The following is a 15,268-nucleotide window of genomic DNA, read 5'->3' as shown; positions in this document are numbered from 1 at the left end:
GTCTTATGATTTCATTTCTTTATTGTTTTTGCTAACAAATGTCTGTGATGCAGCGGTCTAAATTACAAATCCAACTTCAGATTTTGGAGTGAAATTTCCTTGGTGATGTCACTGGAAGTTACAACAAAGGAGCCACACAAATTCTGATCAAACATTTTTATTTGAGCACTGTGACGTTAAATTCTAATCACACATGATAAATTTGTACAATTATTTTATAATATCTAAACATCAAACCAGCCAATCCTGAACATTTGTTAAATGATGATTTGATAAATGATTTTAGTTAAATAATATAGTTAGTCCAATATTTATATGTAAGAAACAGTATCAGGTTTCTGGCATACAATCATTAATAATAATAATGATAATAATAATAATAATGCAACAAGGACCTATTTATTTTCTCTGTTTCACATTTCGTTCCGAAATAGTGTTCACCTTGCGTCGTTTGTACATTTCTTTTATGGATTGCATGACCTCCTCTGTCTTTAGAGTGTATATGATGGGATTCAGCATAGGTGGTATTATTTGTGTCAAGGAATTGTTAATTATCCGGGAGTTTAGATCAATAGACGTTGACATGGATTTAACATTTACACTTAAAATTGGGAGATAAAAAATTGCCACTAACACGAGATGTGAGGTGCAGGTTTTCATGGCTTTGATGCGATCAGCACCATGAGCAATCTTAAGCAAAGCCAGAGCAATGCAACAATATGTGAGGGTTACCAGTATCACTGGCATACAAATCAGAAGACCAAAACAAATATATGCCAAGAGATAATTTATGGAATTACCATTACAGGAAAGGCTTATAACAGGTCCGTGATCACAGAAATAACTATTTACCACATTAGTTCTACAAAAAGAGAGTCTGTTGACTAAACCCACAAGTACAGAAAAAAAAGACACAGAAAAAATCCACATACTGCCTATGATGAGTGACATGGATGTTTTAGTAATAACTGCATGGTACTTTAGAGGAAAACAAATAGCAACCAGTCTGTCATAAGCCAAGGCAAGTAGTGTCAAAGACTGCACATTCATGAAATTAAAGACAAAAAACATATTCATCAAGCACTCTTCATATGAAATCTCCTGGCGCTCAAATAAAAACATTTCTATGAGTTTTGGAATCAAAGCCGAGCTTCCACACAGATCAGAAAGGGCCAGATGAAAAACAGCAATGTATTTGGCTGTGTGAAGTCTGCGGGCAAAATAAATGATACACATAATAAATGAATTCCCTAAAACAGTCACAGCATACACAAAACACAAGAACACATAGTAGTATTTTGCATGTGGCATATTAGAAAAGCCATTGATGAAAAATGTTGCAGGACGAACAAAGGTCTCATTTGCAGAGGAGTTGCCTGTTGTCTGGAATGTTGTGTTACCTGTAATAAAGAACTGTTTTTAGATAATTAACAGAATATTAAAGTAATGATTTCAGTGTATTTGTCAGTATTGCTTGGCACCACGATTCATGGAGTAAAACCTTGTCTTTATAGACCAGCCTTCCTAAACAGTTTTAATGAATAAGTACAGTGTGTCTAAACAGTACAATACAAATGAATAGGGGAAGAACTTTTATATTCAGAAAATCAGATTGGCACACGATCAAAGATGCACTTACAATTTATGCTTTAAGTAACACAAAACAAACACTGTTTCACATTTAGTAATAACATTCTGTAATATACTGTGTACTTTAATGATAGTTATTAAAAATGTACAGATGAGATGAATTCCATACTATAACTGGAACACAGTTGGTATTCTAGATGAAAACGGTTCTTTTTCTGATAAGCTTTTTCACACATGCCATAAACTCCTTTGTCATAAATGTGTGGATTATAGGGTTAAGCATTGGAGGAAGTGCAGAGGTCAGAGAAAGAATAATGATTGTAGTGTTGATGCTTACAAGGACCTGAAAGACATATTTTAGGCAGATGGACACATAAAATACAGCCCTATATTAAATGAGCCGTACATGTCTTTGTGGTTGTGATTCTGAACAATGTCACAGCTATGCATGTATATGAAAAGATAATACAAAATACTGGAAACATGATGATCATCACCTGAAACAGAACACTCATGATGACACAGCTTGGGAAAACAGACCCGTGATCACAGAAAATAAGGATTGTGACGCTAGTTCTGCGGAAAGAAAGTCTAGTCATGAAAACTGCTGCAGTTATTGTTTGCATCAGTGCCAATGTCCATAAAGCACCAATCATAACAAGCATTGATCTATGGCTCACAATCATATGATACCTGGTAAACAAATAGCTAATCTGTCAAAAGACAGAACAGTGAGAGTTAGTGACTGCAATGAAACAAATAACACATTGGACATGCACAATCCATACGACATCAACTGATTCCCAAACAAAACTGCATCCAGAAGCTGAGGGATCACGGTATTCTCACAAATGTCTGTCAGTGATAAATTAAAAACAGCGATATATTTCGGAGTGTGAAGATTTCTGTCCGTAATGATAACAAACATGAGGCAGGAGTTTAGAAAAGAAATAAAGTAGGCAATAAACAAGAATATATAATAATATCTCATGTGAGGTATACCAGAGAATCCAGCAGAGAGGAAGGAAATATTCCTGTTTCCAGTGACCTCTTGAATCATGTTCAAATGCTTTTTTTCATCCTGTCTGGGTAGAAAGCAGGTTTACAATTTATATAATAAATAAATAAAAAGAATGAATGAATAATGAATATGATATACTCACAGTTAGGCCTTAGTGGGGTTGGCCCAGGCTGCAGACTTTCCCTAATGCATTATATATACTGAATAAAGAAGTGTCAGTCTCTTCAGCCTATCACTGACTCTGACAGTCCAGCAATACCACACCTCTAGAGCTGTCATCTAGCCAATCAAAGCACAGCACTGACAGTGATGATAAGGAAAGTTAATGTATCCTTATTTCTCCTGAATCTATTGCCATTATTTCTTGGCCCAAATCTTGAGCTATAAATGTAAACAATGATGTATAACTAGCCTATAAAAGGATATTTGCTTTCTTTAATAATACTCTTATAGTTATTTTCTAGCTTTTTTGGATCTTGAGCGGCCTAGTAACAAAGCGTATGTTGTTATTATTGGTTCGAAATGACAAATGAGTAAATTGTCATGAGTCTGGTAGCCTCCTGTCTCCCTCTTCTGGTCACACACACCCATTACCTCACGCACCTTCAGTACTCTCAGCTGTTTCTAGTTATACCCTCATTACACTCACTCCTTCACACCTGTTCTCTCTTCTCCCTGATTGTTTGTGCTATTTCCTGCTCTCCCTTTTCCCTGTTTCTTTGCCAGATTATTACATTCTCTACACATGCAAGAGACAACTTTCTACCTGCTGTATCCATCCTGTCCGAGTCCTGTCCGAGTCCTGTCCGTGTTCTATCCGCCATCCAGCCTGGCTCAGGTCGGTCTTTATTTGTTCTCTATTAATCTCTGCTCTACACTCTGTCCAGCCCGCCTGCTGCAGACGATCGCCCAGAGCATTCATCTCTACTATCTGTAGTACGCTCATTCTCTCAAGGGGATCAGAGAACAGCGCCCGCCGGTTCCTGTTCTCAGACTGTTTGCTGCTGTCTACTTTAAGGAGAGACTTTATTATTTTCGTTATTGGAGCGCCAGCATCTACGGCTACCTTTCTGTTGTTTATCTTGAAGGATTTTTCTGTTGGACTGAATTTATCTCTCGCTATTAAAGAGACTGTTATCTGCAAATCGCTTTTGGGTCTTACCTTTCCACATTACAGAATAATCTGGCCAAACATGGACCCAGCGAACACGAGCCCGATACATACAGCCGTTGAACTGCAAGGAGCCATGCTTGGCAAACATGATGAGGAGATTACCGCTGCACGTCACGCGGTTCAGACACTGACTGCCCAACTCACTGATCTGTCTCTACAGGTGCAGCAGCTCAGGTGGGATCCTCCGGTTCCTCCAAGGTCATCAGAAGCCCCAGAGCCCAGAATAAATAACCCCCCATGTTATGCCGGTGAGCCCACTCAGTGTCGTTCGTTTCTCACGCAGTGTGAGGTTGTTTTCTCCCTTCAGCCGACTACTTACTCGAGGGAGCGAGCCCGGGTGGCTTACGTCATCTCCCTCTTGACCGGACGCGCTCGTGAGTGGGGCACCGCCGCCTGGGAAGCTGAGGTAGAATTTACCACCTGTTTTGATTTATTCAAGGAAGAGATGATACGTGTGTTCGACCGTTCTGCTCATGGTGAGGAGGCGTCTCGCATCCTTTCATCTCTCCGCCAGGGAAGACGGACTGTTGTGGATTATTCTATTGAGTTCCGCACCCTGTCAACCACCTGTGGATGGAATGAGCCAGCTCTTGTCGCACGTTTCTTAGAGGGGCTGAGTGCAAACGTCAAGGATGAGGTAATCGCCCGCGAACTCCCTACCCGTCTTAACCCTCTCATCGAGTTAGCCATGCGTGTAGAGAAGCGGTTTGATCTCCGCCGTCGCACCAGAGGATCGGATTCCTTCACTCAACCGGCTGTTTCGACTATCTCCGCTTATCTTTCCACCAACCCAGAGCCAGAACCTATGCAGCTTGGTGGTCTCCGCATTTCTGCCAAGGAAAGGGAACGCCGCGTCATCAATCGTCTTTGCATGTATTGCGGGGCGGCCAACCATTATGTTTCTACATGTCCGGTAAAAGCCAGCGCTTGCCAGTAGAGGAGGGATTACTGGCGAGCGCTACCTCTCTGATCTCTCCATCGAAGTCATGCACCATCATTCCTGTAATCCTGCACTGGTCTGACTCCTCCGTTTCTTGTAACGCTTTGATAGACTCTGGTGCTGAGGGGAACTTCCTTGACGAGACTTGGGCACTTAAACAAGGTATTCCTCTGAAGAGACGCGAGGAGGCCACTCCTCTTTTTGCCCTAGATGGTAGTTCCCTTCCTGAGGTTCATCTGCAGTCCATTCCCTTATCTCTCACTGTGTCAGGCAACCATCACGAGTCTCTTTCTTTTTTAATTTTTCACTCCCCATATTCCCCAGTTGTACTAGGACACCCCTGGCTAGTTAAACACAACCCTCACATTGACTGGTCCAATAATAATATCCTCTCATGGAACCTGTCTTGTCATGTCGAATGTCTATTGTCTGCTAATCCTCCTGTTTCCCCCGTCTCTGTGTTTCAGGAGGAGCCGGGTGATTTGACTGGGGTTCCGGAGGAGTATCACGATTTGCGGGCGGTCTTCAGTCGTTCCAGGGCCACTTCTCTCCCTCCTCACCGTCCCTATGATTGCAGTATTGATCTTCTTCCCGATACCACGCCACCCCGCGGCAGGCTTTTTTCCTTGTCTGCTCCCGAGCGCGACGCGCTAGAGAAATACCTTTCTGAGTCGCTTCGCGCTGGTACCATAGTTGCTTCCTCCTCCCCAGCCGGTGCAGGTTTTTTCTTTGTTAAAAAGAAAGACGGCTCTTTGCGCCCCTGTATTGACTATAGGGGTCTCAATGACATCACCGTTAAGAATCGCTATCCCTTGCCGCTGATGTCATCCGCCTTTGAGTTGTTGCAGGGGGCAAAGGTCTTCACTAAATTGGATCTGCGTAATGCATACCACCTTATTTGCCTTAAACAGGGAGACGAATGGAAGACTGCGTTTAATACCCCGTTAGGTCACTTCGAATATCGGGTTCTTCCGTTCGGGCTGGTAAACGCTCCCGCTGTCTTCCAAGCCTTAATTAATGACGTCCTAAGAGATATGCTTAATATCTTCGTCTTTGTGTATCTTGACGACATTTTGATCTTCTCCCCCTCTCTCCAGGTTCACGTACAACACGTACGCCGAGTCCTTCAGCGCCTTTTAGAGAATCGTCTTTTTGTGAAGGCGGAGAAATGTACCTTTCACGCTCGATCAGTCACCTTTCTCGGCTCCGTTATTTCGGCAGAGGGCATTGGTATGGATCCCACTAAGGTGCAGGCGGTCACCGATTGGCCAGTTCCTGATTCTCGTGTGGCGCTTCAGCGTTTTCTTGGCTTTGCGAATTTCTATCGCCGTTTCATACGTAACTTTAGTCAAGTAGCTGCGCCCCTTACTGCTCTCACTTCTGTCAAGTCGCGTTTTAAATGGTCAGAGTCTGCTCAAAAGGCTTTCGATCATTTAAAGTCACTATTTACATCCGCCCCCATTCTTGTGACACCAGAGATTACTAAACAATTTGTGGTCGAGGTCGATGCTTCTGAGGTGGGCGTCGGAGCCATTCTTTCCCAGCGCGTTGCTGCGGACGGCAAGATTCACCCTTGTGCTTTCTTTTCACACCGTCTCTCGCCCGCGGAACGCAACTATGATGTCGGTAATCGGGAACTACTCGCCATCCGTTTGGCTTTGGGAGAGTGGCGACAGTGGTTAGAGGGGTCCACCGTTCCATTTGTTGTCTGGACTGACCATAGAAACCTAGAATACATCCGCTCCGCTAAGCGTCTAAACGCCCGACAGGCTCGCTGGGCTTTGTTTTTTGGTCGTTTCGATTTCACGATTTCCTACCGCCCAGGTTCTAAGAACATAAAACCCGACTCTCTCTCTCGCCTCTTCGATTCCACAGACGTCCCCTCGACTCCCGAGGTGATCGTTTCGCCAAGTCGAGTTATTGGTGCTGCTATCTGGGGAATCGAGAGACTAGTTAAGCACGCTCTGTCCCGCTCCGTCACTCCGCGTAACGTTCCTAAGAATCTTCTTTTTGTGCCTGTTACTACTCGTATGGCGGTACTTCAGTGGGCTCACTCCTCTAAATTGACTGTCCACCCCGGCGTTAGGGGCACACTCTCTACCGTTCGTCAACGATTTTGGTGGCCCACTCTCGAACGAGATGCTCGACGCTTCATTGCCTCGTGCACCGTTTGCGCACAGACTAAGTCTAGTAATTCTCCACCAGCTGGTCTCCTTAGACCTCTTCCTATTCCGTCTCGTCCGTGGTCTCATGTCGCTCTTGACTTTATTACTGGTCTTCCCTCGTCGGCCAATAATACCGTTATCCTGACCGTCGTGGATCGATTTTCTAAAGCCGCACACTTCATTCCTCTCGCTAAACTTCCCTCTGCCAAAGAAACAGCCCAGATAATGGTCACTCACGTGTTCAAGATTCACGGTCTCCCTTCAGACGTCGTTTCGGATAGGGGTCCTCAATTCACTTCACAGTTCTGGAGGGAGTTTTGTCGTTTAATCGGTGCGTCCGTCAGCCTCTCATCTGGTTTTCACCCCCAGACTAACGGTCAGGCTGAACGCACCAACCAGATCGTCGGTCGTCTTCTGCGTAGCTTAGCCTTTCGCAACCCCTCAACTTGGGCCGAGCAACTGCCCTGGGCCGAGTATGCCCATAATTCTCTGCCGACGTCCGCTACTGGCCTTTCTCCGTTCCACTGCTGCTTAGGGTATCAGCCTCCTCTGTTCTCCTCTCAGGACGCTGATTCTAATTTGCCGTCTGTAAAGGCTTTCATCCAACGTTGTAAGCGCACCTGGAGAAGGGTTAGATCAGCCCTCTGTCGTTCGAGGGTTCGCACTCAAAGAGCCGCAAACAAGCGTCGTGTCAGGAGCCCTAGATATATTTGTGGCCAGAGAGTGTGGCTTTCCACCCTCAATTTGCCTCTCCAGGCCACTTCCCGCAAGCTGGCTCCTCGTTTCATCGGACCTTATCAAATTTCTAAGGTCATCAGTCCTGTCGCCGTCAGATTGAAACTTCCTCCTAATCTTCGTCGTGTTCACCCCGTTTTTCATGTCTCTTGCATCAAACCAGTCGTGCGCGCCCCTCCTCGCACCCCCCCTCCTCTCCCGCTTCGTGTCGAGGGAGCCCCTATTTACACCGTTCGCAAGCTCCTTGATATGCGTCGTCGGGGTAGTGGACACCAATTCCTAGTGGACTGGGAGGGGTATGGCCCTGAGGAGAGAAGCTGGATTCCTTCCCGGGACGTCCTGGACCGCTCGCTCATTGATGATTTCCTCCGTGCCCGCCAGGCCCCTCCCTTGGGAGCGCCAGGGGGCGCTCGTTGAGGGGGGGGTACTGTCATGAGTCTGGTAGCCTCCTGTCTCCCTCTTCTGGTCACACACACCCATTACCTCACGCACCTTCAGTACTCTCAGCTGTTTCTAGTTATACCCTCATTACACTCACTCCTTCACACCTGTTCTCTCTTCTCCCTGATTGTTTGTGCTATTTCCTGCTCTCCCTTTTCCCTGTTTCTTTGCCAGATTATTACATTCTCTACACATGCAAGAGACAACTTTCTACCTGCTGTATCCATCCTGTCCGAGTCCTGTCCGAGTCCTGTCCGTGTTCTATCCGCCATCCAGCCTGGCTCAGGTCGGTCTTTATTTGTTCTCTATTAATCTCTGCTCTACACTCTGTCCAGCCCGCCTGCTGCAGACGATCGCCCAGAGCATTCATCTCTACTATCTGTAGTACGCTCATTCTCTCAAGGGGATCAGAGAACAGCGCCCGCCGGTTCCTGTTCTCAGACTGTTTGCTGCTGTCTACTTTAAGGAGAGACTTTATTATTTTCGTTATTGGAGCGCCAGCATCTACGGCTACCTTTCTGTTGTTTATCTTGAAGGATTTTTCTGTTGGACTGAATTTATCTCTCGCTATTAAAGAGACTGTTATCTGCAAATCGCTTTTGGGTCTTACCTTTCCACATTACATAAATGATGACTAACTTTATGGCTGTAATCACACCATTCAGTGTTTTTTCTACATAGAGCCATTAACAAAATATGCATTAAAAAATATGTATAATGCGGTTGCCACATCAATCGATTGGCGAAACATATAATTTTCCCAAAGTAAATCACAATTAAGCTCAATCCATCATCCATGGACAGAAGCTGGTTATGCCACTAGAGGGCAGATTAGAATCAGAGCAGTATTTTATTTTATTTTTAACCTGCACCGCTTCGTTAATTTTCTCTGTCCTTTTTAATATCTCCTGTGAGAATTCCTTTATATTTTACTTCACATACTATAGATACTGCTGTCTGAGCCGGTTTCCATAGGACTACATTCAGCGCCGCCGCTCCCACCACGCGCATCACGCGCTGTGCGTAGGGCACCAAGTGCTGAGGGGGCACCAAAAATAGCCTAATGAAAAACCAATCATCAAACTTCTTGTTATAATCAGATTCAGCGCGTTCTTCCTCTTCATTCCGCAGCGGCGCCGAGCAGAGACAGAGAGCACGTCAGAAACACAGGACAGGGTGTGTGTGTGTGTGTGTGTCATGTGTGTGTTCATCTGAGCCTCATTGGTCTGTCACTGCTCGTCAATGTCAGAATATTTGAGATGACCAATCAAATCAAAGTAGGCGGGCTTTATGTTCACAGACGCTGAGCGCGAATTTTAACAGTGCAACTCGACGCTTCAGTGTACGGTCAAGTGCGAGATAAGATGTAAGTAGCTAAACTTAACTTTATTTGACAGTTTTTTTTAGGTCATAAATGTTAAACGAATGACAAAAAATAATTAGGCAAACTAATATAGTTTTGTCTAATTTCGCTATTTTGAACTGAAAATAGGCCTATGTAACATGTAGCCTAGTGTAATAGTTTAGGCTATTGTCATTGTGAGGGGACAAGAAACATGAACAAAGCCGTTTTCATCATGTTAGCCACAGGATTAATAATGAATGTGTACATATTGAGAATAAAATACAAATTGTAACCTTTAGAAAATTAAAAAAAAGCCAACTTTAGGAGGGGAAGAGACAGGGCAAGATAAAAACAAAGAGAAAAAGAGTGTGATGCTGATGAGGAGAGAAAAATAATCAGCTGCCCACTGACATGGTTTTAAAGCTGTTGTTATCGATATTTTTTTTTTTTTGCCTTCACAACATCTTAAAATGCACATCTGTAGTTCAGAAAAATCCAAAATTTCCCCCGAACACCCCTAACTAACCTGCCTCAAATTCGGAACCCCAGTGATTATAAAACCATGCCATTGCATGGTAATGAAACTAGTTAATAGTAAGCATTAGACCCTAAAGTTAAACTAAAGTGTTACTTTTTAATGTTTGCATTTTTTTTATAAATCATACCCTCATTGGGGGCTTAGCCCCCCTAAATGAAAATCCTAAATTAAAATGTTTTTTTTTTTTTTTAGGGGGGGCGGGGGGGCATCATAAAGGAATTATGCTTAGGGCACCAAAATGGCTAGCAGCGGCACTGACTACATTTAATTATAGGCCTTCATGAAAAAGAATTCGCAAACATTCATTTGAGGCATCTGATGACAACATGTAAACAACAATTTGGATATTTATACCCTTTTACATGGAGATGTGAAGTGAAAATTTTGTCATCATTTACTCAACTTCATATCATTTGAAAATTATGACTGTCTTTTTTCCGTTAAACCCCATTCACTTTCATTAATCTTTTTTCCATTTATTGAAAATTAATTGTGGGACTGTCGTTATGGCTAATATGACCTTTTGTGTTGCAGGAATAAAAAAAGAAAGTCAAATGGCTTTGGTACAACATGAGGATGAGCAAATTATTTTTTTATTTTTGGGTGAACTATCCTTATATACCCATAATCAAATCTGCAATCATGGTATATAATTTTTTGTTGCACTAAAACATTTCAATAATTTTCAACAAAACAAAATGAAGTGCATTTATTACTTTATTTCATTTTTGGCCTGCTTACACAACACAAATTCTAAATTCTGACCTCGTAAATATTTTGAGTAATTATTTTTTATCACATATGAGACGACTGAGATTTTACACACAGTTCAGTCACTTCTGGTAAATTAGATATTTGTTGAATGCTCTTGGCTTACAATATATCCAATCAGATATTCATGGTCAACACACAAGTATATTCATTCATGCAAATTAACAAAATCAACTAAGAGCAACCTACATTTATCACTCTTTGCATTTAACCTTTCTTTCTCTAGTAGTGTTCACCTTCTTTCGTTTGTACAGTTGTTTTATGGATTGCATGACCTCCTCTGTCTTTAGAGTGTATATGATGGGATTCAGCATAGGTGGCATTATCTGAGTTAAGGAATTGTTTATTATCCGAGCGTTTGGATGGATAAATGTTGTTAAAGCTGCAATATTAGTACCTATAAGTGGGACATAAAAAATTGCTACCAACATGAAATGTGAGGTGCAGGTTTTCATGGCTTTGATCCGTTCCGCACCATGAGCAATCTTAAGCAAAGCCAGAGCAATGCGGAAATATGAGATGATTATTAATATCAGTGGCATACATACCAGGAGACCAAAGCAAATATTTGCCATGATAATATTTATGGCATTATCATTACAAGCTAGTCTATAGATAGGGCCATGATCACAAAAATAACTATTGACTACAATTGAACTACAAATAGAGAGTCTTGTTATCAAACTCACCATTAAAGCAATACAAATCACAGAAAAAGTCCACATAACCCCTATGATCAGAAACATGTCTCTTTTGGTTATAATAGCATGATATCGTAGAGGAAAACAAATGGCAACCAGTCTGTCATAAGCCAAGACAAATAGTGTTAAAGACTGCAGATTCATGAAATGATACACAAAAAACATATATGCCAAACACGCTTCATATGAAATCTCCTGGTGCTCGAATAAAAATGTGTCAATGAGTTTTGGTATCAAAGCCGAGCTTCCACACAGATCAGAAAGGGCCAGATGAAAAACACTAATGTATTTGGCTGTGTGAAGTCTGCGGGCCAAATAAATGATACACATGATAAATGAATTCCCTAAAACAGTCACAGCATATACAAAACACAAGAACACATAGTAGTATTTTGCATGTGGAACATTAGAAAAGCCGTTGAGGAAAAATGTTGCAGGACGAACAAAGGTCTCATTTGCAGAAGAGTTTGACTGAATGGAGGTCAAGTTGCCTGTTGTCTGGAATGCTGTGTTACCTGTGATAAAGAACTGTTTTTAGATATGCACTCATCAACAAAACATCATAATAATGATTTCAGTGTATTTTACAGTATTGCTCAGCCCCACGATTCATGGAATAACCCTTCCCTTGTGAAAAAAAACTATACCAAAATGTATTTAAAATACATCATTTCATACTAAGTATACTACAAATCCATTAACAAATTTACTGGCATATCGCTTGAGACTTACTGATATAAATATTATAATTAAACTTTATTTGGAGAACTTCTTTATTGCACAATGCATAGTTTTCAATATCACTATAGTATGATCCCTGTATAATATCAGTCTTTAAATTGAAGATATTTAAAGTGTACCTAAAGTATACTTGCAATAGTTCCACTTTAGCACAATCAAATATACTTAAGTATGTCTTTAGTTGGACCTCAGCACAATTTCTGGATAACTGAAGTACATTAAGTACACAATTTGTTGTTCCAATTTAGCAGACTTTATGTATATTAATTTAGTATACCAAAAGCACAATTACAGGGTATTTAAATTAAGTGTAAATGTAGTATACTTGGCATAAAATACAAGTATTTCAAATACAGTTTAGTATATTTATTTTTCACTATGGTTGTCTTTATAGACCAGCCGTCTTAAACAGTTTTTATGAATAAATACAGCACAGTGCTAAACATTACAATACATATTAATAGAGGAACAATTGTTTAGATTTAGAAAATCAAACTGGCACAAGATTAAAGATGCTGCAGTTACAATTTATGCTTCAAGTAACACAAAACAAACACTGTTTCGCATTTAGTAATTCCATAACATTCTGTAATATACTACACTGTGTACTTTAATGATAGTTATTAAAAATGTACAGATGAGATGAATTCCAGACTATAACTGGAACACAGTTGGTATTCTAGATGAAAACATGATTCTATTTCTGATAAGCCTTTTCACAGATTCCATAAACTCCTTTGTCATAAATGTGTGGATTATAGGGTTAAGCATTGGAGGAAGTGCAGAGGTCAGAGAAAGAATAATTATTGTAGTGTTGATGCTTACAAGGACCTGAAAGACATATTTTAGGCAGATGGACACATAAAATACAGCCCCTAATATTAAATGAGCCGTACATGTCTTTGTGGTTGTGATTCTGAACAATATCACAGGCACAGCTATGCATGCATATGAAAAGATAATACAAAATACTGGAAACATGATGATCACCTGAAACAGAACACTAATGATGACACAGCTTGGGAAAACAGACCCGTGATCACAGAAAATAAGGATTATGATGCTAGTTCTGCAGAAAGAAAGTCTAGTCATGAAAACTGCTGCAGTTATTGTTTGCATCAGTGCCGATGTCCATAAAGCACCAATCATAACAAGCATTGATCTATGGTTCACAATCATAATAAAATACCTGGTAAACAAATAGCTAATCTGTCAAAAGACAGAACAGTGAGAGTTAGTGACTGCAACGAAACAAATAACATGGACATGCACAATCCATACGAGATCAACTGATTCCCAAACAAAACTGCATCCAGAAGCTGAGGGATCACGGTATTCTCACAAATGTCTGTCAGTGATAAATTAAAAACAGCGATATATTTAGGATTGTGAAGATTTCTGTCCTTAATGATAACAAACATGAGGCAGGAGTTTCCTAGAAAATAAATAAAGTAGGCAATAAACAGGAATATATAATAATATCTCATGTGAGGTATACCAGAGAATCCAGCAGAGAGGAAGGAAATATTCCTGTTTCCAGTGATCTCTTGAATCATGTTCAAATGCTTTTTTTCATCCTGTCTGGGTAGAAAAGCAATTTTACAATTTATATAATAATAAAAAAAAAAATTATAAATAATGAATATTATATTATCACAGTTAGGCCTTAGTGAGGTTTGCTCAGGCTGCAGACTTTCCCAGATTTATTATATATACTGAATAAAGAAGTGTCAGTCTCTTCAGCCTATCACTGACTCTGACAGTGTCCAGCAATACCACACCTCTAGAGCTGTCATCTAGCCAATCAAAGCATAGCACTGACAGTGATGATAAGGAAAGTTAATGTATCCTTATTTCTCCTGAATGTATTACCATTATTTCTTGGCCAATATCTTGAGCTATAAATGTAAACAATCGCGTATAACTGGCCTATAAAATAATATTAGCTTAACAACCAATGAATATGTAGATATTGTGTGGCTTCAGACATCTTGGAATTGGAACTCCTGGAGTCATTTGGACTTCTTTTCAATTATCATTTTATAGTTCCCTTTCAGTCGTTCACGTTCGACATAGTCGACGTGTCGACTGATTGGGATCACGCTTAGAGAGCCTGTTATCTTCGAGTACTATTAAAACGAGCCAATGGAATTGAGCAGCCAATGCACAGCCAATGCACATGTCTTGCGCACGGAGATCGCAGTCCTACCAATCACACCGGCGTGCCTCCAGACCTTCAGCCAGTGGTCAGACCCCTCGTTCCTGCAGGCAGGAGTGCCCTTGGAACAGGTGTCCAGGCATGCTGTGGTATTTACAGATGCCTCTGCTACCGGCTGGGGTCCCACGTACAACGGGCATGCCGAGTCAGGGGTTTGGACGGGCCCCCAGCTGCACTGGCACATCAACTGCCTCGAGTTGCTAGCAGTACGTCTCACTCTGAGCCGCTTGAAAAGGCCGCTACAGGGCAGGGACGTGCTGGTCCATACGGACAACACTGTGACCGTTGCGTACATCAACCAAAAAGGTGGTCTATGCTCCCATCGCATGTCGCAACTCGCCCGCCATCTCCTCTTCTGGAGTCAGAAGCATCTGAGGTCGCTTCGAGCCATGTATGTCCCCGGTGTGTTCAACTGTGTGGCCGACGAGCTATCACGAGCTGTGCTCCCGGGAGAATGGCGACTCCACCCCCAGGTGGTTTAGCTGATCTGGAGAGAGTTCGGGGAGGCTCAGGTAGACCTGTTTGCCTCCTGAGAGACCTCCTACTGCCAGCTGTTTTACTCCCTGACTGAGGGAACACTCGGCACGGATGTACTGGCACACAGCCGGCCCCGGGGGCCTCTGCAAATATGCGTTTCCCCCAGTGAGCCTACTTGCGCAGACACTGTGCAAAGTCAGGGAGGATGAGGAGCAGGTCCTTCTGGTGGCTCCCTATTGGCCCACCCGGACTTTGGTTCCCAGAACTCATGCTTCTCGTGACAGTCCCTCCCTGGCCCATTCCTCTGAGGAAGGATCTTCTGACTCAGAGACGGGGCACCCTATGGCACCCGTGTCCGGACCTCTGGAAACTCCATGTCTGGTCCCTGGACGGGACGCGGAGGTTCTAGGT

The 15,268-nt window shown here is 42.2% G+C and overlaps 2 protein-coding genes and 1 pseudogene across 2 annotated transcripts; all 3 read right to left on the bottom strand.

Moving 5' to 3' along the window:
- Positions 1-399: 399 nt before the first annotated feature.
- Positions 400-2,691, bottom strand: LOC130105317 (olfactory receptor 146-like). The gene is made up of 2 exons (XM_056271304.1): positions 2,593-2,691; positions 400-1,400 (listed from the first exon to the last, which is right to left on the bottom strand). Exons 1-2 carry the CDS (start codon positions 2,648-2,650, stop codon positions 400-402), a joined length of 1,059 nt encoding a protein of 352 aa, XP_056127279.1. The 5' UTR covers positions 2,651-2,691.
- An 8,223-nt stretch (positions 2,692-10,914) lies between these two features.
- LOC130105343 (olfactory receptor 1M1-like) lies at positions 10,915-12,137 on the bottom strand. Its single transcript, XM_056271327.1, has 2 exons — positions 12,132-12,137; positions 10,915-11,949 (listed from the first exon to the last, which is right to left on the bottom strand). The coding sequence occupies exons 1-2, from the start codon at positions 12,135-12,137 to the stop codon at positions 10,915-10,917; spliced, it is 1,041 nt and encodes a 346-aa protein (XP_056127302.1).
- A 679-nt stretch (positions 12,138-12,816) lies between these two features.
- Positions 12,817-13,718, bottom strand: LOC130105341 (olfactory receptor 1J2-like; annotated as a pseudogene).
- Between the last annotated feature and the right edge of the window lie 1,550 nt (positions 13,719-15,268).

Source organism: Rhinichthys klamathensis, unplaced genomic scaffold, assembly GCF_029890125.1.
Source record: "Rhinichthys klamathensis goyatoka isolate OS25496 unplaced genomic scaffold, OSU_Roscu_1.1 h1tg000314l_1, whole genome shotgun sequence".
NCBI lineage: Eukaryota > Metazoa > Chordata > Actinopteri > Cypriniformes > Leuciscidae > Rhinichthys > Rhinichthys klamathensis.
This window is presented reverse-complemented; position numbering and strand designations above follow the sequence as displayed.

Bases quoted from the DNA above. Each gene is read 5' to 3' on its own strand.
- LOC130105317 (XM_056271304.1), bottom strand. From the start codon at position 2,650: ATGATTCAAGAGGTCACTGGAAACAGGAATATTTCCTTCCTCTCTGCT. The intron at 1,401-2,592 runs GTATACCTCACA...TCTTTATTACAG, and splicing joins CCTCTCTGCTGGATTCTCTG to GTAACACAACATTCCAGACA.